Source organism: Hemicordylus capensis, chromosome 16 (genome assembly GCF_027244095.1).
Source record: "Hemicordylus capensis ecotype Gifberg chromosome 16, rHemCap1.1.pri, whole genome shotgun sequence".
Classification (NCBI taxonomy): Eukaryota; Metazoa; Chordata; class Lepidosauria; order Squamata; family Cordylidae; genus Hemicordylus; species Hemicordylus capensis.
The window spans coordinates 8,690,295-8,714,383 of NC_069672.1; the positions used below are offsets into that span (position 1 = coordinate 8,690,295).

A 24,089-nucleotide genomic window follows, 5' to 3' on the forward strand; every position below is an offset into this window, starting at 1 on the left:
ATGCAAAGCAGAGGCTCCACCTCTGAGCTGTCACCCTTTCCATAAGCTCAGACACAGAAGCCATTTAAGCATTGAGGATTTCGGGGTGGGCACATCGAGTCCTATACATCCCCCCCTCCCCAATATTTCTAACAGGGGATTCTGTGAAATCAGGTTATGTAATACCCCGTGATGCAGTGCAGGTCACATAGGCCCAGCTCCCGAACGGCAGAATTCTCAGTCCTCGTTTCCAGCTTCCTTACTCGGAGTCCGTCCTTTTCAGAAGAGTCCCGAGGAGCCCAGCGCGGGAGAAGAGAGCGTCCAGAAAGCATGCCAGAGGGGCTTCTCCCTGCCCACCTACTTTGGACAGCAGGATATCTCGGAGGAGTTTCGGCAGGAGATTGAGCGCCTGAAGACGGAGCTCGGCCAGTCCGATAAAGTCCTCGACTCCCAGATGGAGCTGCTGAACGAAACCCTGCTGAAGGACCAGGAAGAGATGGGACAACTGGAAAAGGAAGTGAGCCAATATGATTGATGTACTTAGCGATTCACCTATTCTTAGATCACTCGCCAGCCAAAGTTCTCAAAGCGGTTTACACCGAAAAAATAAATAATACAGAAATAAGATGGTTCCCTGTCCCCAAAAGGACATGATCTTCAGAGCAGATTAACCCTCAGTCAATCTATATAGCTGTTCAACAAAAGTCCCCAAAGCGGTTGACGTAGATCTAAAAAAAAAGAAAGAGAGATGGCTCCGTGTCCCACAAAGGGCTCACCATCTAAGAAAGAAACCTAAGAGAGACCCCAGCAACAGCCGCTGGAGGGATGCTGTGCTGGGGACGGAGAGGGCCAGTCGCTCGCCCCCTGCTCAATAAAGAGAACCGCCACTTTAAAAAGGTTCCCCTTTGGCTCAGTTAGCAGGGGTGCCAGTTCTGAGAATGCCCTCCCTTCTGTCATCCCGTGCTTCGGGCCTCCCTCGGTGGGGTTCATTTCTCTCGCCTTGTCCTTGCAGGATGTGGAAATCCCGCAGAAGGGCAAGCCGGAGGGCGAGGAGGAGGAGCTTAGCGGCTTCGCGTCCAAGGTGGCATTTGAAGAAGGGGAGCCCGAGGCGGTGGGAGAGACGGAGGAGGAATCGACCCTGTACAAGCTGAACGAGTTCCAGAAGATGAACGAGGGGCTCTACAACGAGCTGGAGAAAGTGAAGAATGATTACGACGTGGCCATGGGTACGCTGGGCGAGTCGGAGAGGTGTCGGAGCGGTTCTCGGTTTTCGATTCGGGGCCGCCCGATTTACTCTCCTTCGAACCTCCTACCACCTATGGCGGACTTGTCCAAGAGCTGGGAATTTCTGGAGATTGGTTTTTATAGAGATGGTGGAAGTCACCGACCAGCATTCGGCCAGATCCCCTCTTGGCATTGTTAGGTATTTTGGGGGGAGAATTAGAGAACCAGAAATCTAGCGATTTACTGTCCTCTATGTTGATAGCAGCTAGATTAATCATAGTCTGCTGTTAAGATATTCCCTTTGGGGGCCGGGGTTCCTAACCTGTGGTGATCCAGATGTTGCTGAACTACAGCGCCAATCATCCCCAGCCAGTGTTCCCTATAACAGGGATTCCCAGGCTGACTACAACTCCCAGAATCCCCAGCCAAAGGCCATTGCAGCTAGGGATGCTGGGAATTGTAGTCAACAGCTTCTGGGAATCCCTGTTACAGGGAACACTGTCCCCAGCTATAGTTGATTGTGGAGGGGATTATGGGAGTTGTAGTTGGGCAACACCTGGAGTCTGCAGTTCGGAGCATCTGCTTGCATGCCGGAGGTGGGAGAGACTTCTGCCTGTGATCTTGAAGGGGTGCTGCCAGTCAGTGTAGACAGTAAGGAGTTAGGTAGACCAAGGGTCTGACTCGGTATGAAGCAGCTGTTAAAAATGCCTATTTCTGAAAACAGGAGGGATTTGCACTCAGGATCACTTGATGATAGCAAGTGGGCATTGACGGATATGAAGTACGGGAGGAAGATAGTCACATTTTGCAGCTGAGGCCATAGCTCAGGGGCAGAGCATCTGCTTTGCATACAGAAGGTCCCAGGTTCAATCCCGGGCAGGATCTCCAGGTAGGGCTGGGAAAGACTTCTACCTAGAACCTTGGAGAGACGCTGCCAGTCAGGGTAGACAGCGCTGAACCCGATGGACTAAGGGTCTGACTCAGCAAAAGGCAGCTGCTTGCGTGAGAGTTTGGCCGCCTTCATCGCTTCTCCCCTGCTCTCCTAGGTGCCATCTGCTCCTTGCAAAGGCAGCTGTCTTTTGAGGCGTCCCAGCTGCGGAGAGCCCACTCGGAGCAGGAGCTGCTGCAGAAGGAGCTGAGGGAGCGGGGAGACCAGCTGGAAGCCATGTCTACTAAGGTACCGCCGCGCAAGACGCAATCCCAGAGTTCTGGGTAGTGGAAGACGCCGGGGGTTTTGAACCAGTGTCCTGCAGTGTCTGAGAGCGCAAGGCAGCCGCGTTCCTTGTCACAGAGATGCCCAGATACAGCCATCCCTCGCCAACCGCCAGGGTTCCGTCCCAGGAAGACCTCGTGGTTGGCGAATTCGCGGTGGACGAGCCACTGGAATCAATGGCAAAGAGGAGGTATGGGGAATCGCGGTCCCCAAAGGACCACAAAACACAGTAAAAAGAAAAAATCCCCCCAAATTTCCACAAGTCAGTAACAAGAGTGAAGGCGAACCCCCCCAAATTACCCCTGGACCCCCAAAATCACCCCTGACCCCCCAAAATAACCCCAACCCCTGAAAATGACCCCTGAAACTCCAAAATCACCCCTAAACCCCTAAAAATCACCCCTGGCCCCAGAAATCCCCCTGACCCCCCCAAATCACCCCTGACCCCTGAAAATCACCCCTGACCCCCCAGATTCACCCTGAACCCCCAGAAATCACCCCTGAACCCCGAAGATCACAAAAAACAACAACCCAGGGATGACTATTGCAGACTACAATTCCCAGCAGCCCTAGCTCCGGTTGCCTTTGACTGGCAATCAAGGGTGCTGTAGTCAACAGCATCTGGGAATCCCTGTTACAAGGAACACTGCAAGGCAGTTGTTTTATGTCCTACGTTTCTACAGGCATTAGCCAGGCCCACACCTGCTTCACTTCGACTTCAGGCACTTCCAGACAAGACCCCGGAAGGTGTGGGCTGTCATTCCCTCGTTGGGATTTCAGGACTTTTCCTTTTCCCTGCAGGACAGGGCTGCCCAACTTTGACTCCCCAGCTGTTGTTGGGACTACAGCTCCTATCATGCTTGACTATTGGCCACTGTGGCTGGGGATGATGGGAACTGTAGTCCAAGATCAGCTGCAGGGCCAAAGTTGTGTTATTGGAGCAAGTGGCCACTGATTCACTTCTGTGGACCATCCTAGTTAAAACAAGGAGATATTTTTATTCTTTATGCAGGCTGTTGAGTGTTCTCCCACCAACTTAATTTTGCACCATGAACCGGCCAAGGTAGGGCCTTTTCGGTCGTGGCCCCTCAGCTCTGGAATGCCCTCCCCGAAGAGCTTCGCCAGGCTTTGGGTTTTTAAAAAAGACCTTAAAACCTACTTCTTTAGTGGGGCTTTCTAAAGTGTCTTACTATAAGCTGATGGGTTTGTATTTATTTATTTTATTTAACATATTGGTAGACCCCCCCAAAAAACGTACGTCTCTGGGCCCTTTACAGCAAGACAATACAAACAACAGAATAAGAAGGTCAAGACATTGCAACAATTTTAAATTTTAAAACACTGTTAACTATTAAAACAGTATTTAATTACAGTAAAAGCCTGGGTGAACAGATGCGTCTTTAAGCTAAACTTGCTTTGTTTTTAATTGTCTTTGTTCTACATTGTGTGTCATTTGTTTCATTCGTTCATTCGATTTCTTTACCGCCCTTCCAAAAATGGCTCAGGTCGGTTTACACAGAGAAATAACAAACAAATAAGATGGTGTTACATCTGGTGTTACATTTTGACGTTACTTGAACAGTATTGTACTGGAGGGGCGGGACAGAAATATTTTACATAAATAGATAGATAGATATTTTCTTTAATTGATTTATAAGCTCACTTTTTGGGGAAAAAAATCTCTTTCGCAAAGAGCTGGACAATCACAATGACTGGAACTTAAACTCTAAAGTCAAAGCAAAAATAAATTCATAATACAGTATTAATCGTAAATATAAAACAAGAAATCAAGGAAAAAAGGTAGGGTGGTTTTCTAATTATTTCCTTCCCTCTCAGTTTTGCAACCTGCGAGAGGAGCGGAAGCAGGCAGAAACGATGGGCAACATCGAGAGAGAGAATTCCAAACTCCGGCAGGTGAGTCAGTCTGGTCGGCTCCCAGGTTCTGCCTGCTGGTTTCCCTCCTTGTGGCGCTGGCATATTCAGAAGCCCTGAGTTCCGATTTGCCAGCCATGGACTTGAGTCTGCCCCCAACTGGGGTGTGTATTGGTGTTCCCTGTATTGGGGATTCCCAGATGTTGTTGATTATAACTCATAGGAACATAGGAAGCTGCCATCTACTGAGTCAGACCCTTGGTCCATCTGGCTCAGTATTGTCTACACAAACTGGCAGTGGTATCTCCAAGGTTGCAGGCAGGAGTCCCTCTCAGTTGTATCTTGGAGATGCTGCCAGGGAGGGAACTTGGAACCTTCTGCAGGCAAGCAGGCAGGTGATCTTTCCCAGAGCAGCCCTGTCCCCTAAGGGGAATATCTTCCACTCAAAAGTAAGTGCATATCTTTCATTTGAATGTCTCCCATTCAAATGCAAACCAGGGCAGACCCTGCTTAGCAAAGGGGACTATTCCTGCTTGCTACCACAAGACCAGCTCTTCTCCCATCGGCCAAAGGTCATTGCAGCTGAGGATTATGGGAGTTGTATGGACAGCATCTAGGAATTCCTGTTACGGTGGGGGGGAGAGAGAGAGTGAGTGTGTGTGTGTGTGTGTAAGGGGTGTGTGTTGGGAAGAGAATGAGGGAGGGTTGGGAGAGAGAAGTGGGAGAGAAAGTGGGCAGGGGAGAGATCTCAGTGGTGTCATAATAGTTACAATATTGGGTCACATTACAATAAATTGTAGCTGGGGTAATGGGAGTTATAGTTCAGCAACATCTGGGGTACCATATAGGAAGCTGCCATATACTGAGTTAGACCCTTGTCCCACCTAGTTCAATATTGTCTACCCAGACTGGCAGCGGCTTCTCCGAGGTTGCAGGCTGGAGTCTCTCTCAGCCCTGTCTTGGAGATGCAGCCAGGGAGGGAAAGTGGAACCTCAGCTGCTCTTCCCAGAATGGCCCCCTCCCCTAAGGGGAATAACTTTTAGTGCTCACACATGTAGTCTCTCATTCAAATACAAACCAGGGTGGACCCTGCTTAGCATAGGGGACCATTCATGCTTGGAACCCCTGCCCTAATGGCTTGGGGGCAGAGCTAAAGGAGGGGCAATAACCCAGAGAAAGCTGTGAGTTCAACAATGCTATCACCTCGTTTCCATCTCGGGGTGGGGTGGGGTAAAAAGTAATATGTGCCGTCGAGTCGGTGTTGACTCTTGGCAACCACAGAGCCCTTGTCTTTGGTCGAATACAGGAAGGGTTGACCGTTGCCTGCTCCCGCCCAATATGAGATGCCTTTCAGCATCTCCCTATATCGCTAAAGGTTTTCCCCCCAGACTATGGGAAACACACCAGCGGGGATTCGCTGGCTTGCTAATCAAGCAACCTCTGGCTTGCTAATCAAGTCATTTCCCCGCCGCGCCATTAGCAACATTGCCAGAAATCACCATGACCGACTCCTGGACTCCTTGCCAGCATCTCTGTTTAGGGAGATCACTGTCAGGGACTGCTGGAGGACCCACCTGCGGACCTCCGGCCTTTCTCCCTCCCCTCCTGCCGCCCAGGATGTCTCCGAGCTGGAATCGCAGCTGTCCGAGAAGAGCCAGCTGATCGAGGAGCTGCAGAGCAACGTGGACCGGCTGCAGGCCGAGCTGGGGGTCAACCAGCAGCACGTCGGGAAGCAGCTGGGGCGGCAGACCGAGTTGCAGAAGCAGCTGGACACCTTGCAGCGGGCCGAGCAGCAGACCCGAGTCAACCTGGAGAGCATCAGTGCCCGGGTAACCTCCACTCCCCGCCCGGCCACACGCCCTCCCCGTGGCGTCCATCCGCCCAATCTCTTGGTTCTCGCGGAAGGGAACCCCTAAACCTGAGATGAGGGATGAGCCCAGCAAAGCCGTGCCAGTCTCGTTAAGATGAGGAGTGGTTGAAGTCTGCACGTCAAGCATCATGCTTGATTTGCATCTCGGAATGGGATATTTTTTGTATTATTATTATTATTATTATTATTATTATTATTATTATTATTATTATTATTATTATTATTTCTTGTTTACACAGTCAGACAGGTGTTATTGACTGGTTTGTTTCATCCAGACATCGAGTCCTTCCCAAGGACCTGGGATGCCCGGATTTTATTGTCAATGTTGTTGCTGTTATTATTATAGATATTGTCGCAGAATATAGGCTGTTCCCAGTAAAGTTGCTTTTTGTAACTGGCTGATGGTGATTTCTGTGGCCCCGATGGTGTTGAGGTGCTCTTCAAGGTGTTTTGGAACTGCACCCAGGGCACCAATTACCACTGGGATGATTTGGGTCTTTTATTATTATTATTTCTTGTTTACACAGACAGGTGTTATTGACTGGTTTGTTTTATCCAGACATCGAGTCCTTCCCAAGGACCTGGGATGATGATGATGATGATGATTAGTATTATTATTATTAATAATTTGATTTCTATACTGCCCTTCTGAAAATAGCTCTGTACTCTATTTTTATTTATTTATTTATTTGAGTGATTGGTGTGTTTTTTTACTCTGTTTTGTTTTAATTTAATTTAATTTAATTTAATTTAATTTAATTTAATTTAATTTAATTTAATTTATTTGATTGATTGATTGATGTTTCTGTAAAGGTAAAGTGTGCCGTCGAGTCGGTGTCAACTCATGGCGCCCACGGAGCCCTGTGGTTTTCTTGGTAGAATACAGGAGGGGTTGACCATTGCTTCCTCCCTCACAGCATGAGATGATGCCTTTCAGCATCTTCCTATATCGCTGCTGCCCGATAGAGGAGTTTCCCATCGTCTGGGAAACATCCCAGCAGGGATTTGAACCAGCAGCCTCTGGCTTGCTAGTCAAGTCATTTCCCTGCTGCGCCATTAGGTGGCTGGTCTTGTAGTAGTGAGCATGAATTGTCCCCTTTGCTAAGCAGAGTCTGCCTTGGTGTGCACTTGGATGGGCAACATGTGTGCACTGTAAAACATTCTCCTTGGGGGATATCTTCACTTTACTACAAGACCAGCCAGGGGCGTAGCAAGGTTGGAGTGGGCCCAGAGACAAGATTTTAAAATGGGCCCCTCGCTGATATACACACACAAACACACTTCACAATATATAGTGCACTCACACTCACATCCCCATTATGAATATGGTGAATATCTAGTTCACAGGAGCAGATCCAGCAGGAAATTACAGGGGGTGCAACAAGAATTACCCCCCCATAAAAGATTTCACCCCCGTATAAATATTGGGGCTTGGATTTTCTCTCTCTTGCAAATGCACTATGCCAGGGGGCGTCAAACTAAACTTTGGTGGTGGGCCAGATTAGATTCTGATGCACCTCTGGTGAGCCACACGTAGCTTTGCACGGACGTCACACCACCTATCTTCCTCCTCCTCTCTGCTCTTTCTCTCATTCCTTTTCTCCCCCCCCCACTTAAATTAGCTGCATTCACTACTTTTTACACTAAAACAGACTCAGGGAAAGATTGATTCTTTTTATTTTTAGAAGAAATTTGGAACATACCTGCTAATGACCAGCTCTCCTCCTCCTCAGACATGGGAAACTGCCTTACGCTGAGTCAGGGAGATACAAAAAAGCAGGGATATGGGGTGGTACTCACAATAAAGCGTTGGAGAAAGAAGCAAGCAGAGTACTAACGTATAAAGAAGATCAAGAATATACCCATAGCCACGTCAGACTCTGTAAACATATACTGAATAATACAATATGAAATCGAGGCCTCTGGTCTCTATCTCATATTGTATTATTCAGTGTACATTGCTATGAATGTATGCCGAATTTATTTACGGATTTCTGCCCTTGGTCCATCTGGCTCAGTCTTGTCTACTCTGACTGGCAGCAGCTCTCCAAGGTTTCAGGCAGGGGTCTTTCCCAGCCCTACCCGGAGATGCTGCCTGGAAATTAGGGTAGCCATATTCTGGCTTTCCCAACCTGGGTGCCGAATTTGCATGTTATGTAAATTGGCTTGAAAGTCCAGCGGTTGAGCAGGAAAGTGACTGCATGTTTTGTTCCATAGCTCTGCGTCTACAAGGCTAGAGCTTAGCTTTAAAAAGGAAAGGAAAGAAAGAAAGCTGAAATCCGGGCAAATCTGGGTGGGCTAAGCAGGCCGGGTAAGAAGCTTAAAACCCGGGTGAAACCCGAAATTTCGGGGTGTGTGGCAATTCTACCTGGGATTGAACCTGGGACCCCCTGCATTCAAAGAGATGCTCTACCACTGAGCTATGGCCCCTCTCCCCAGCTACTGTGGCCACTAGTCAAGGATGATGGGAGTTGTAGTCTTAACATCTGCAGGAGGGTGGAAGTTAGGCAGTCCTGGCCCGGACTCTGTGGGTGGTGTCTGTGCCCCTCTTGGTGTGTGTGTGTGCTGGATTTTGAGTTTTGGTCGGAAGGCACATCTACATTTCAGACAACAATAATAGGCAACAGAATTCTGACTGCCCTTGCTAAAACTACGATTCCCAGAGTCCCTTGGAGGAATGCTTGCTATTTAAATGGGCATAGCACTGCTTTTCTCTCTCTAAAGTTTTCACTGCTAACCACTTTCCTTTTCTTTTTTATAAATTGGAAGTTTGAACGATTTCGAAGCAAGATCATCCAGGCCACCTACAGCTCCCCTGCCACCAAATCGCCTCAGGCAGAAATCGGCGATGACGAAGTCTTAGAAGCGTTGCAGGTAACCGTGGTTTAGCTTTTACCGTGATCTCTCACTCTTCCTCCAAGGAGCCCAGAGTGGTTTGCGTGCTTGTGTTTCTCCTCACAACAACCCTGTGAGGTAGGTTGGGCGGAGAGACAAGTGACTGACTCAAGAGTCACCCGGTAAGTTCCATTGCTGAACGGGGACTTGAACTCGGGTCTCCCCGGCCAGAGTCCAACACTCAGTGGGAGGACTTAGTTGGGGGAGGCGTGGCAGAATGGGGCGTGGCATAGTATTCCCTGTAAACAGAGATTCCCAGGTGTTGACTACAACTCCCATCATCCCCAGCTGCAATGCCCTTTGGCTGTGGATTATGGGAGTTGTAGTCATCAACAGCTCGGAATCCCCAGTTACATGCATTCCACCACCGCTAACATGAACCTTTTCACGTGGACCTGCCTTGCAGAAAATAATAACCGACCGTCTGGACTTCCATCAGCTGCTGAGGCAGAAGGGTGTGAAAGTCCCATCTCTGAACAGCTCAGAACCAATTATTATGCCATCGCATAAGAAGAAAGGTACAGGCAAATAAGGACGTGCGGCGTCTGAAAACGTTGTGTAGATTTGTTGTGGGGTTTTTTTTTACCGTCATGGAGAGAACCACCGAAGGAAAAAAAGAGGCTTTCTCTTCATCCTCTTTCCTAGTTGGAGCGTGCCATGTTGCTGGTTGCTTCCCACATCCCTAACTCCTCCTGACTCCGATTAAACGATTGAATTTGAGTTCTCTCTGAGCCGCAGTTTTCCTTGCTCTCTCCTTGAGGGAGAAAAACCCAGCCCGTTAAAAAAAAGTGTGACAAAGCTAAGAGTGGTCATAACAAAAGTGGTTGTGTTGCAACTGTCCCCATGTTGGCAGTGATTATGTTGTTATTACTTGTGGTCTGCTTTTCAACAGAAAAGTGCTCAAGGTGCTTTTATTTATTTTACTGTTTGTCTGACTGCCTTCCTTCCTTCCTTCCTTCCTATCTATCTATCTATCTATCTATCTATCTATCTATCTAATTTGTATGCTGCCCCAAACTTCCACTGAAAAAAAGCTGCAAAGATACTTGGACCTGCCCGGTCCTCGTCCAACGCTCTAACCACTACACCACACACCCTTAGAGACCGCCGCTCTCCCCCTGCTCCGTGGGAGAGAGCCAGCACATGAAAAGGTGTCTCTTTGCCCGGTTAGCAGGGCCTATTACGGGGCAATATACCACGGAGAGTGCAAAAGATAAAACGTTGAAAAAATAAAGATCCCCAAATACAGTATATGCAGATACATGTATTATTATGTTCTTATTTTCCGAGATGGGTGGCATCCACACGAGCCCTTTCACTCGAAATCCCCTTCCTTTCCTCCCTCCCTAATTAAGGAGACTCTAGGGTTATTCTCAAATCACTGCTGTGCTATTTTCCGCAACAGAATCCTCCGTTTGGGCACCGACGGGGCCTGTTCATAGCGGGTGCCATCCAGTGGACCCTCGTAACAGGGAATCCCAGAGGTCGTGGACTACAACTCCCACAATTCCCAGCCAAAGGCCATTGCAGCTGGGGATGCTGGGAGTTTTAGTCTACAACCTCTGGAATTATCTGTTAGAGGGAATGCTGGTGCCATCCATTCCGGGAAGATCCATACATACCTAATGAAGAGAGGCCAGGAGTGGAGGTTGCGTGGCCAACAGAGGGCTGAGCAGTGAGCACTGGAAGCCTTTCCCTAGACTGCTCTATCCCGGAAAACCTTCTGGTACATAATAAATTAAATTAAATTAAATTAACATAAGGAGAGTCTTGCTAGATCAGGCCCAAGGCTTATCTAGTCCAGCCTTCTGTTTCGCACAGTGGCCCACCAGGTGCCTCTGGGAAGCCCACAAGCAGGAGACGAAGGCGATGGCCTTCTTATCTCCATCATTCCACAGCGGCGGATGTTCATAGGTAGACTGCCCCTGAACATGGAGGCTCCCCTCCTAACTACTATGACAAATAATGTAAGGCAGGCCCCACAGACCAGAGGCCGATAGTCCAGCATCCTCATTCCTGCCGTGGCCCACCAGATGACCGCGGCCAAGAGACGAAGGCATGCCTCCTCTCCTGCTGCTGCTCCCCTGCAACTGTTATTCAGCGTGTGCTGGTCAGTGCCGCCCTCCTGATCTGTGCTGTTGTAGCCAGCAAGCTTGCCTGGAGCTGTCCAAGGTCCTGACCCCTTTTCCCTTGGAGCTGTCCAAGGTCTGTGCCCCTTCTGACCCGGCCTCATAGGAAGATCCGGTATGGAGCTGCCTCATACCCAATCAGACCTTTGGTCCATCTAGCTCTGTGTCGTGTACACCAGGACTACACAACTTCAGTCGTCCTGAAGACGTTGGACTACGATTCCCATAATCCCCGACTGTCGGCCATTGTGGCTGGGGATGATGAGCGCTGTAGTCCAGCAACAGTGGGCTGACCACGGTTCTCCGGGGTTTCAGGCCAGGCTCCTGCCCATGAGCAGATGCTCTTCCACTCAGCTACTGCCCCATTCCCTAAGGGAAATAACTTACAGCGCTCACATGTCGTCCCCCATCCAGATTCACACCCAGGTAGACCCTGCTTAGCAAAGGGGACAATTCATTCTCACTACCACCAGACCAGCTCTCCTCCCCCTGCTCAGTCAGGAAGAGGATAAGATACCAGCATTGGGGTGCTTAACACAACCGATTTGCCCAGAGGAGCCAGTATATGAAGCCCAGCTGATAAGAGGAACGACTTTGCACCATTCCACTGATGATCTGCCCTAGGTTGCTTCTCTAGAGCAGGGATTCTCCGTGTTGGGTCCCCAGATGTTCTTGGACTTCAACTCCCATAATCCCCAGGCCCAGTGGCCTTTGGCTGGGGATTATGGGAGTTGGAGGCCAAGAACATCTGGGGACCCAACGCTGAGAATCCCTGCTCTAGAGCAGTCATTTTCAGCTAGCTAAGTTCAAGATATATTTTCCTTGAGGATATAAGAAGACCCTTGCTGGATCAAACCACAGATTCCTCTAGCCCAGGGCTGCTCAACTTTGGTCCTCCTGCAGATGGCGCCTTATAATTCCCATAATCCCTGGCTATTGGCCACTGTGGCTGGGGATTATGGGAGCTGTAGTCCAAAAACAGATGGCGGACCTAAGATGATCAGGCCTGCTCTAGTACAACATCCTCTTTCCTGCAGCGGCCAACTGGATGCCCCCAGCAAGCCGACAAGAAGGAGGAGAAGGCAAGACCCCTCCCTCAGGTTGCTTTCCAGCAGCCTGGTGCTCAGCGGCATCCCTGTCTTTGAACGAGAATGTCCTTTCCGGCCATTCTGACCACAGATTCTGACCACGGAGCCTCCCATATCAACTTGTCGGCTCTGGAACCCCTGCCTGTTCCAGGATCCAGAACATTCCGAGGCTCATTCTGGGTCCGACTTCAGCGGATGGGCAGGGCTTGCTGGACTCCACCCCGTGTGAAGGCTAGAGCTGGTCTTGTGGTAGCGCGCATGGCTTGTCCCCTCTGTTGAGCAGGGTCTGCCCTGGTTTGCATTTGAAGGGGAGACTTCATGTGTGAGCATTGTAAGGCATTCCCCTTCGGGGATGGGAAGCGCACCTGCATGCTTACATGCAGAAGCTTCCAACTTCCCTCCGAGAGAGGACTGAGAGAACCTCCTGCCTGCACCCTCGGAGAAGCCACTGCCAGTCTGTGCAGACAATACTGAGCTAGATGGACCAATGGTCTGACTCGGTAGAAGGCCGCTTCCTATGTTCCTATGAAGAGCATCTAGGTTCCAGGTTCCCTCCCTGGCAGCATCTCCACGATCAGGCTGAGAGAGACTCCTGCCTCCAACACTGGAGAAGCCGCTGCCAGTCTGTGAAGACAATACTGAGCTCGATAGAGCAATGGTCGGACTCGGTAGAAGGCCGCTTCCTGTATTCCACACTAAAACCTAGCATTGTGAAGGAACAAGTGATCGGCATTTGTTGGGCATCACCATTTCTGATCCTCTCCTTGAGGGACGTTCGATCAGCTTCCAGAGAATCTCCTGAGTTCCCTGGAATGCGGACCACATAGAACTAAGAACTTTGAACTCTGGCCCATGACCTACCGTTCTGGATCTTGGAACTAGAATCTCTGGAACCATTTGAACTGAAACGGACCTTCTCTGGATGTTGGGGGTCTGACGTCTCCAGATCCTCGAGGCAACAAGAACTAGATGGATCTGGCCCTGCAGCCTGGGGGTTGTGCCACGGGGGTTCTCCCAACCCCACCTGAAGCCAGCGAGATGCGAGGTTTACACAAAGGAGGAATTTAATTGAAAATGCTGGCAAGTTGCCTCCTCCTCCTCCTCCTTTGTCTCATCACCGTGCAGAGAACGATATACGGTGAGTCCCTTAATGAGGTGTGGGGGGAGGGAGGGAGGTGAAACCTGACCCCTTTTATTCTCCCTGCCTTCCCTCAAAGCTCCAAGTCCTGATAGCATAATGTGATAAAGGTCCAACTTCTGCACACACGGGAGATCTCTCTTTCCAGTTTGGGTGCCAGAACCATTCATTTATAGAAAGGCCCTACAGGTATGGAGCACCTGTACTCAGGTGGGATGAGGTCACCGACTGAGGACCCAATGAGGAATGGGAAGGTGGTCTTTTAATTAGTGCTTAAATTACTGTGCTAGATTCTGTGCTATCTCCTCTTTTTAGGAGGTGACGGGTGGGGGGGGGACAGTTTGGCCGGGGGTCTGTCTGTCTGTCTGTCTGTCTGTCTGTCTCTCTCTCTCTATCTATCTATCTATCTATCTCCTTCCTTCCTTCCTTCCTTCCTTCCTTCCTTCCTTCCTTCCTTCCTTCCTTCCTTCCTTTATCCATCTGTCTATCCGTCCATCCATCCATCCATCCATCCATCCATCTCTCTCTTTCTCTCTTTTTCCTTCCTTTCTCTATCTATCTATCTATCTATCTATCTATCTATCTATCTATCTATCTATCTATCTATCTATCTATCTTTTTCCTTCCTTCCTGAAATTATACATTCTCTCCCTCTCTCTCTCTCTCTCTCTCTCTCTCTCTCTCTCTCTCTCTCTCTCTCTCTCACACACACACACACACACACACACACACACACACACACACACACTTTTTGCATGTTCTGGCTGGACATGCACCTCTAACAAAGTGAAACTAATTTTAAAATGCAAAAATTAAAAAAAAAAATTCCACTGGACACAGCTTCTCTGGCTGGCGATGAACATTTAATTCTGCCCAACCTGAAACCCGGTTACTCTTTGCAGGGGTGGGATGTTGACAAGTGACAAATATGTTTGCACAATGTCTTTGGATCCCCCCTAGATCCATACAAAAAGGAGTGCATTTCAAGGGAGATCTGGTGTCACTCCAAAGCAATTTGTCAACTGGACGATCTGACCTCCGATTTCTACTGCCAGTGTCTGCCGGGCTACAGAGGTGACGGCGTAAACTCTTGCCGAGGTGAGTGGATCCTGAATGCTTCTTTGCAAAGGGGTAAGCGGCCCTTAAACATTGAAAGAAGACTGTGGATGTTCTAAATACTGAATGGTGGATTAATCTCCTCTGGGATGAGTGGAAGTATATATGAAGGTTTAAGCCTACATAACCTTTCCACCCAGGATATGGTCTATGAGCAGCCACAAATTTGGGCCATTGGCACCATCTCAGTGGATGGATGCTCATAGTGATATTTGGCAATGTATGTCCCCCTAGAGATGGAAAATAGGTGATAGCTTTGTGGCACTTACAGCTTTCTGGGTGTTATCGCCCCTTCTTTATCCCTACCCCCAAACGATTCGGGTGAAATTGCCATCATTTATGCACAGAGCAAGAGTTAGGGTCACAAGGTAAGAGAGGAGATCTGGCCGTGTGGTAGCAAGCATGACTGGTCCCCCTTGCTAAGCAGGGCCTGCCCTGTTTTGTATTTGGATGGGAGACTATACGTGAGCACTGTGAGATATTCCCCTTAGGGGATGGAGTTGGGAAGAACATCTTCATGCTTGCGTGTCGGTAGAAGGTCCCATGTTCCCTCCCTGGCAGCATCTCCAAAGTAGGGCTGAGAGAGATTCCTGCTGGCAACCTTGGAGAAGCCACTGCCAGTCTGTGTAGACCAGGGATTCTCAACGTTGGGTCCCCAGATGTTACTGGACTTCAACTCCCCTAATACCCAACCAAAGGCCACTGGGGCTGGGGATTATGGGAGTTGAAGTCCAATAACATCTGGGGACTCAACGCTGAGAATCCCCGGTGTAGACAATACTGAGCTAGATGGATCAAGGGTCTGTCTCCGTAGAAGGCAGCTTCCGATTTTCTAATGAACAAATGGTTGCGCTCTCTCCCTGGAGTAATCTTTGGAGGACATTCCTGCCAGCATTCCTCCTCTGACAAGGCTGATCAGATTTGATAGTCGTTTTTGTGTTTTTCAAACTTTTCAAAATGTTTCGAACGCCATTGCAAATTTGGCCACTGTGAGCCTGATGTTCAGGACAAGAAAAGCTCGATGACACACTGAAAGATGAAAGTCCTACAGAGCTATCATCTCTTTTCTATATCTAGGGGCTGTAAAATAAATCACAATGAGCATTTGTCCTCTCTAGATGGTGCCGGCCATCTAGGCTCATATAAGCGTTTGGACTGAGCAGCCTTTTACTCAGTTCTTTTACGGTTCTAAGTTTCCCTCCCACATCTCCATTTCCTAATATTTATTTATTTTATTTCTTTATCAAATTTGTACACCGCCCCAAACTTTCGTCTCTGGGTGGTTAACAATAGCATAAAACAAGTTAAAACGTATACAAAAACTTAAAAACAATGTAACAATTTTAAAACCGTCCACAAATTAAAACCTTAAAATTGTAAATAACAAGCATTAAGGTAAGTACTTGAAACTGATGTGATCTTGCATTCGTCTGCAGACCCTGCTTTCAGTATCACTGTTTCCAGTCTAACTGCTTGTGCCGACTTCGGGGAGCAGGTCTGTCTGCTCAGGGTAATGCCTGGAAGCCAGGTCATCTTCAGCGTCTCCGTCTCTAGCAACGGCAACTTCCATTCGCACGTGGTGATGTGGTACAAATTCTACTCAGGCCAAAGACCCGAGTACCATAGGTAAGCATGCAGCTAGATGAAGCTCATCGAGCAGAGGGGTGAACTAGGTCAGGGAGCCTCAACGTGGACTAGGTCAGGGATCCTCAAAAGTGGTGATTCTTTGATATTTAGCAGGGGGAGAGCAACTGGCCCTATCCAAGCCCAGCACAGCATCTCTCCAGTGGCTGTTGCTGGTATCTGCCTTCTGTTTCTTTTTAGATTGTGAGCCCTTTGGGCACAGGGGATCATCTTATTTCTGTATTATTTATTTTTCTGTGTACCTGCTTTGAGAACTTTGGTTAAAGAGCAGTATATAAATATTTATAGTTGTAGTACCGTAGCAACACAAAACTACCTACACAGAAATGACTCAGAGCTTTATGGATGAAGTCGGAGGAATGGAAATGAAAATTGGCAGGAGCGTCCTCCAAAGTACACTCTGAACAAGGTTGTACTCCACAGAGAGAGTAGAACAATCTGGTCGTTCTTACCCTAACCCTGACCCTGAGATTTCCTTGGTGCAAAAATTTCCTGCAGTTTCACCCCAATCATTTAGGGGTAGGGATAAAGAAGGAGTGATAGCACAGTGAAAGCTGTGCGTGCAACAATGCTATCACCTCTTTTCCATCTCTGGTTGGGGAGATGTTGCCCAAAATCACTGTGAGCATTCGTCCCCTGAGGTGGCACCAAGGACCAACATGTGTGGGCCTAAGACGTTCGGTGAAAGAAAACAATAATGTGTCGCTTTCAGCGTCACCTCCAAGCCCTCATTTGGTATTTCCGTTGCAGCTACCGAAGGAGATTAGCACCCATGGAGAACATGACCATCGAGATTCTGGAGGCCAATCAGAGCCAAGCGCTGACGTTGCTTTCAGCCAAGGAGGATGATTTTTACCCCAATCTTTTCTGGGCGGAAGTGAGATCGCACGTGCTGCCTGAGAAAACGGACGGGTTCGAGGCTTATGATCTGACGGACTTTGAGATCTTAAACCCTTCCAGCCTGAGATATTTTTTTGTACTGGACAGCACACCTATAGGTAGGAAACTCTCCGTTGACTAGCCTAACAATTTGTTTTCGGGAGCTCTGAAGAGGGAAAGCTCGAGGAAGGAAATAGGAAGTTGCCTTATAAAGTTCTGTCTCATGCTGGTCACTGACCGAAATAAAGAGATTGATTGATAAAGTTCTGTCCCGGTATAGGGCAGCTTCGTAAGGACAACCCTGCTGGATCAGGCCCAAGGAAGCCCATCTAGTCCAGCATCCTGTTTCACACAGTGGCCCACCAGATGCTGCTGGAAGCCACAGGCAGAAATTGAGGGCATGCCCTCTCTCCTGCTGTTACTGCCCTGCAACTGGTACTCAGAGGCATCCTGCCTTGGAGGCTGGAGGTGGCCTATAGTCCTTCCTGTGGGGTTTAAGAATATTTCCATCGACAGCTGACATTTGGATTTGCTGCTTTGTTCTGCCATTTTTCAGCGATCGTTTTTCTCGTTTTTTAAATGGTGTCCGGGAGCTGCTTGGAATACAATTATTTATTTATTTATTTATTTATTTATTTATTTATTTTTTACATCGATCTCCTGCTCTTCCTCCAAGGAGCTGAGAGTGGTGTACATGGGTTATGTTTATCCTCACAACAACCCTGTGAGGTAGGTGCGGATGAGAGAAACATGACAAGGAGAAGAAGAGGGCAACCAAGATGATCAGGGGGCCTAGACTCGTAGATCAATTGAAAAACCAATTTTGGATTATTAATCCATCCAATTGAAATTATAAGACAGCCACCCACCCATGATGGCGCATTCACATTTCATATTAGATAAAGCAACGAACAGGGACACAATCATCTACGGAGTCAGACCCTTGGTCCATCTAGCTTGGTATTGTCTACACAGACTGGCAGCGGCTTCTCCAAGGTTGCAGGCAGGAATCTCTCTCAGCCTCATCTTGGAGATGCTGCCAGGGAGGGAACTTGGAACCTTCTGCAGGCAAGCAGTCAGATGCTCTTCCCAGAGCAGTCCCATCCCTTAAGGGGGATGTCTTCCAGTGCTCACATGCAGTCTCCCATTCAAATGCAAACCAGGGCAGGCCCTGCTTAGCAAAGTGGACAATTCATGCGTGCCACCTCAAGACCAGCTTGCCTCCTCATGGTTGCCTATTTGTGTTCCAGTGCTCGGTGAGTTCTTGGAAGGAGACACCGTCAGCATCCAGTTGCCACAGTTTCTGTGGCTCTCGCCCTCCAGCTTTGTCGTGTGGACGAAGGACAGCCAGCCGATGACGCTGCTGGACAGCCAAGCAGTGGTCGTCGCCAATGGCACGGAAGCCATTGAGATCAGTGGACTAACGTACGCTTGCCACCGGGGAGGGGTGTGTGCTTTCAGCCTATAAACAGAGAGAGGTTTGCCCTCTTCCCACTGCCTTCGTCACGCTTGGCAGAATGCTTTGTGGCAGTCACGAAGGAGAGAGCCGAGGTTGGCCAAGGTCAACAAGACATTCAGCCCCCTTGTCCGATCCTGCAGTCAAGAACCCACGCGGCAGTCAGGGTTTCAGCACCCCGGAGAGCTCCCAGTGGGCCACCTCCTCCAACAGAGGAAGAATGAGGTCTTAAATACCTCCAGGCTCCGACTGCACCCAAAGGGAAAGATTCAGCACCCTGGAGAGCTCGCAGTGAGAAACTTGCTCCAGCAGAGCTAGGGGTGAAATGAGGTCTTAAATAATGCCTCGCTTAGGTGGCTACTCCAAGCCACCTAATGGCGCAGCGGGGAAATGACTTGATTAGCAAGCCAGAGGTTGCCAGTTATAATCCCCGCTGGTCTGTTTTCCCCCCAGACTATGGCCCCATCCCCTTAAGCAGGCCTGCTCAACTTCAGCCCCCCCCCCAGCTATTTTTGGACTACAACTCCCATAATCCCCAGCCACAGTGGCCAATAGCCTGGGATTATGGGAGTTATAGGCCAACATTTGCAAGCGGGCCGAAGTTGAGCAGCACTGCCCTAAGGGGAATGTCTTACAGTCCTCACAAATGTGGTCTCCCATTTCAATGAAAACCAGAGAGGACCCTGCTTAGCAAAGGGGACAATTCATGCTTGCTACCACAAAACCAGCTCTCCTTACTTCTCAGTTCTCACCTCTTTTCTTTTGCCTCTCTCAGGGATAGCGAATTTGGAGATATCCGGGCTCTGGTCTACGATTTCAGTGCTGATGTTCCCGGAAGAGTGCTTGTGGCCCAGAGGGTCTTCTTAATAATGAAGGGTATTTAATCTCTTTTTGTCCCTTTGTGGTTAATTGTGTGTGTGTATATGTGTGAGAGAAGAGAGAGTACTTCTTCTGAACTGGTGCTGGAAGAGGCATCCCCTCCTGTGCATGCGAGAAAGGAGGGGAAATACGTCTTTTGAGTTGGTGGTGGAAGAGGCATCCTTTCCTGTGTGTGTGGTGGAGAAGGGGGAATACTGCTTCTGAGCTGGTACTGGAAGAAGCATCCGTGTGTGTGTGCGTGCGTGCGTGTGCATGTGCATGTGTGTGAGTGAAGAAGGAATACTTTTCTGAGCTAGTGCTGGAAGAGGCATCCCCTCCTGTGCATGTGAGAAAGGAGGGGAAATACGTCTTCTGAGTTGGTGGTGGAAGAGGCATCCTTCCCTCTGTGTGTGATGGAGAAGGGGTAATACTGCTTCTGAGCTGGTGTTGGAAGAGGCATTCCCTCCTGTGTGTGTGTGAGAGAGAAGTGGGAATGCCTTTGGGTTTCCCACATCCAGAACTCAACACAGGGCAGGGGAGGGAGAATTAGATCCTCCTGATTTAGACAATGGAGATTAGACAATGGAGATATTTTAAAGGACAGTGCCATCATGGCTGCTTTCAGGGTTGCTCAGCCCTTGAATGCCTGATTCTTTGCTTTATTCCCCCTTCAGATATCAGCAAAACATGCAACGGAAGCCGAGATGAAGAGAACTGCCAATGCAGCCCAGGATTTGAGGGGAACGGTGTGCACTGTGCTGGTAAATAATTGTGAGCTTTTCTTCTTGCCACTTTTCTTACGGTAGCCAAGTGCAGTGTGAGAGAGAGTGTCCCTAACTGCTGCTCCATCCGTTTGCTTTCTGGTGATCGCGGCTTGTATAGAAACCTGTGCCCAAGGAACACATTGTAGTGCTCTGTAGGGCACCAGGGATCTAGATCTATCTAGCAATAGATTATGCACAAATTGAATTTTCAGATGTGATTCAATTTCAAATCTAAACTAGCCAATTCGATTCAAATTTGATTTGGATTCAAATTCGAAACGGTTCAACCTATTTTGGTGCCTTTCCTGACCAATCAGGGCACCTGAATGGTTTAAAAACCTTTTAAAAGTGCCAAGGTGCCCCTAAACTGTTGCCAGATCAATTTGAATCGATTCAAATTCGGATCTGGCTGATTCTATTAGAATTCAAACCTGATTACTTTAAGGAGCTGGTCGATTGGCCAGATTAGAGATGAACCAATTTGAATTCAAATCGATTCGCCCATCCCTACAAATCAGGGATGCCCCCAGTAGGGTCCAACCATGTATCTTTCTGTGCCGCCCAGAAATTTTGTCAGAGGATGAAGCTACTGGCCATGATGACTGCTGCACTATATCTCCACCGCTAGCCAAGGAGCAGTATTGTAGCTTGCGGGGTTCAGATGTCACAGGCATTGGCCAGTAGGGATCAACTCTGTCTTGCCAAGTTGCTTTCTTTAGTCTCACTGACTGACTGACTTCTCCTCCTCCTTCAAGACATAGATGAATGCAAAGAAGGGATGCCCTTGAGTTGCCTGCCTGAAGCGGAGTGTGTCAATTCATTCGGCTCATATGTTTGCCGCTGCCCAACGGGTTTAGAAGGGGATGGCCTGTACAGCTGCATAGGTAGGTTGTTACCTGCCAAAATGTGTTGAGTGGTTGAGTACATTGCTCCATGACTAATCTGCTACAGATTCCGGAACGTAAGAAGTTGCCCGATAAAGAGGAAGCATTGGTCCATCTGTCTTATTACTGTCTACCCTGACTGGCAGCCGCCTTCCAGGGTTGCAGGCAGGTGTTTTCCGCAACCCTATCTGCTCTACCATGAGCTATGGATGAGCATAGGAAGCTGCCAAACTGAGTCAGACCATTGGTCCACCTAGCTCAATATTGTCTACTCTGATTGGCAGCAGCACTCCAGGATTGAACCTAGTGCCTTCCACATGCAAAGCAGGTTCTCTACCACTGAGCTACAGATGGACATAGGAAGCTGCCAAACCGAGTCAGACCATTGGTCCACCTAGTTCAGTATTATCTACTCTGACTGGCAGCAGCACTCCAGGATTGAACCTAGTGCCTTCCACATCAAGCCGATATTTGTTTGCAGTGTAGATACACCCCACTAGAGTGCCGAAGTGGCTTCTTTATACTGGGGTGGTTTTGCCTTTAGTCTGATAACCCAGGGAGCAGGCAGGGGATGGGGAGAGAAAGCGGACTGACTCCATGCCACCACTAGGCCGAGGGGCTATCCTGTCACATTCCAGAAGGGTCCCAAACAGTGTCCCCTCTAACAGGAATTCCCAGATGTGGTGGACTACAACTCCCATGATCCCCAGCCAAAGGCCACTGCAGCTGGGAGTTGTAGTGAACAAAATCTGGGAATCCCTGTTTATAGGGGATACTGGTCCCAAACGCCTATTGCCGGTGGCTCTTCATAGAGGCCGCCTTTGTTTATTTATTTGATTTTCTGGCTGATTCTGGCTTTGGATGTAATGCGGAACAGTTCCGCTCCCCCTCCCCTTCCCCCTTCTGTCTCCCATCCGAATTTGGATGTTCAGGAGAGCTCCCTCTCTGCGGTCTCTCTGACTGCCAACTGACTGCCTGGGCTTCCTTTTCCTACTGCTACGAATATTTATACACCGCTCTTCAACCAAAGTCCTCCAAGCCCTTTACATAGAAAAATAAATAACAAATAAATAAGATGGCTCCCTGTCCCCAAAGGGCTCACAATCTAAAAAGAAACATAAGGTAGACCCCAGCAACAGCCACTGGAGGGATGCTGTGCTGGGGTCGGACAGGGCCAGTCGCTCTCCCCCTGCTCAATAGAAGAGAACCACCACTTTAAAAGGTGTCTCTTTGCTCAGTTAGCAGGGGCTAACTGAAGGACAGCCCCGGCAGCCAATAGCAGCTGGAGTGGGGGAGGAGCTTCCTCTCTCAACTCTGGTTGCAAAAAAACCAGTCTGTGGTGCCAGCATTCGGACGTAACGCTGGCACCGCAGAACTACTACGTGTGTGAGCACTGCAAGATATTCCCCCTCTTAGGGGATGGAGCTGCTCTGGGAAGAGCATCTAGATTCCAAGTTCCCTCCCTGGCAGCATCTCCAAGATAGGGCCGAGAGAGACTCCTGCCTTCAACCTTGGAGAAGCCGCTGCCAGTCTGGGTTGATAATACTGAGCTAGATCGACCAATGGTCTGATTCAGTATATGGCAATTTCCTCTGTTCCTGTGTTCCTAAATCTCTGTCTGGGGAGGGATTCTGCGGGTCGATTTTGAAGCGAATCTGCGGTTGCCTGCATTCGGATGTAATTCTTGAAACCAGTTTGAAACCAGTTTTTGAAACCCGTTTGGCTGGTTTGAAGGGGCCTTTCCACTCCTTTTTTTTTTTTTTTAAAAGACATTGATGAATGCACAAGTGGCACCTACAACTGTGACCAGGATGCGACTTGCTTGAACACTCTGGGCTCCTATTTCTGCACGTGTCCAAGTGGATTTGTCGGTGACGGCGTTCGCTGTCAAGGTAATACACAGAATTGCATTAAAGAATTGCAGAAGAGCCAGCGTGGTGTAGTGGTTAGAGTGCTGGACTAGGACTGGGGAGACCCGAGTTCAAGTCTCCATTCAGCCATGAGACTAGCTGGGTGACTCTGGGCCAGTCACTTCTCTCTCCGCCTAACCTACTTCACAGGGTTGTTGTGAGGAGAAACTTAAGCATGTACCGTATTTTATGGACTATGAGACTCACTTTTTCCCTCGAAAAATATCCGCCAAAATTCAGGAGCGTCTTATATGTTTTAACAGTTTAATATGTTAAAACTCTGAAAAACTGGATTAAAATTAAGGTGCGTCTTATAGTCCGTAGCGTCTTATAGTCCGTAAAATACGGTAGTACACCGCTCTGGGCTCCTTGGAGGAAGAGCAGGATATAAAATGTAAATAATAATAATAATAATAATAATAGCAGCTTTCCCTAAGAACTGCCCTGATGGAATGGATGGGACTGAAGGGTGATCTCTGTAGCATCTCTTTTCTCTCCCGTTGCAGCAAAGAGCACCTGGTCCCCGTGGTCCCCTTGGTCCCTGTGCTCTGTGACCTGTGGCTTCCAGAACCAGATGCGTATCCGCCAATGCACTCACCCGGAGAGCGGGATGCGCTGCGTGGGGCCTTCTGCGGATCTCAGGCTTTGCCCCGACCTACCCCGCTGCCCAAGTAAGCCTGGCGTCGAGCTGGAAATAAGCAAACCCCTCCGGCAAGGGGCCGATACACCCTTTAAAAGTCGATCCCCGCCTCGGATAGTAGGGAATCCGGTTCGTGGGCCAAATCCTCATGATACGAGTGAAAAGCAAAGGCGGAAAGGAAAAAAACGTCTTTCCGTACACCAGAAGCAGGAAGCCTGCTGGGGGAGGTTCTTGGAATGTTAGGAACAGAGGAAGCTGCCTTCTACTGAGTCAGGCTCTTGGTCCATCTAGCTCAGTATTGTCAACCCAGGCTGGCAGCGGCATTTCCGAGGTTGGAGGCAGGAGTCTCTCTCAGCCCTATCTTGGAGATGCTGCCAGGGAGGGAATCTGGGACCTTCTGCATGCAAAGCAAATGTTATACCACTGAGCTAAGCTGCCATCCCCTAAGGCAGGGCTGCTCAACTTCATCCCTCCTGCAGATGTTGGCCTACAACTCCCATAATCCCTGGCTATCGGCCACAGTGTTGGGG

The 24,089-nt window shown here is 48.9% G+C and overlaps 1 protein-coding gene across 9 annotated transcripts in view; it reads left to right on the forward strand.

The window, feature by feature from the left end:
* The window catches only part of CCDC27 (coiled-coil domain containing 27), a 36,345-nt gene that overhangs the window by 8,948 nt on the left and 3,308 nt on the right, over positions 1-24,089 (forward strand). For 5 of the 9 annotated variants that reach the window (XM_053281312.1, XM_053281311.1, XM_053281313.1 and 2 more), the window contains exons 7-22: positions 263-496; positions 992-1,205; positions 2,250-2,380; positions 4,253-4,330; positions 5,905-6,117; positions 8,928-9,032; positions 9,460-9,571; positions 14,369-14,506; positions 15,961-16,150; positions 16,919-17,166; positions 18,298-18,472; positions 19,279-19,379; positions 20,036-20,122; positions 20,881-21,009; positions 22,779-22,901; positions 23,426-23,590. In XM_053281312.1, coding sequence (XP_053137287.1) covers positions 263-496; positions 992-1,205; positions 2,250-2,380; positions 4,253-4,330; positions 5,905-6,117; positions 8,928-9,032; positions 9,460-9,571; positions 14,369-14,506; positions 15,961-16,150; positions 16,919-17,166; positions 18,298-18,472; positions 19,279-19,379; positions 20,036-20,122; positions 20,881-21,009; positions 22,779-22,901; positions 23,426-23,590 — 2,443 coding nt within the window. Of the gene's footprint in view, positions 1-262; positions 497-991; positions 1,206-2,249; positions 2,381-4,252; positions 4,331-5,904; positions 6,118-8,927; positions 9,033-9,459; positions 9,572-14,368; positions 14,507-15,960; positions 16,151-16,918; positions 17,167-18,297; positions 18,473-19,278; positions 19,380-20,035; positions 20,133-20,880; positions 21,010-22,778; positions 22,902-23,425; positions 23,591-24,089 lie in introns of those variants that run through there. The other 4 variants (XM_053281315.1, XM_053281317.1, XM_053281318.1 and 1 more) reach the window with 4 other exon arrangements.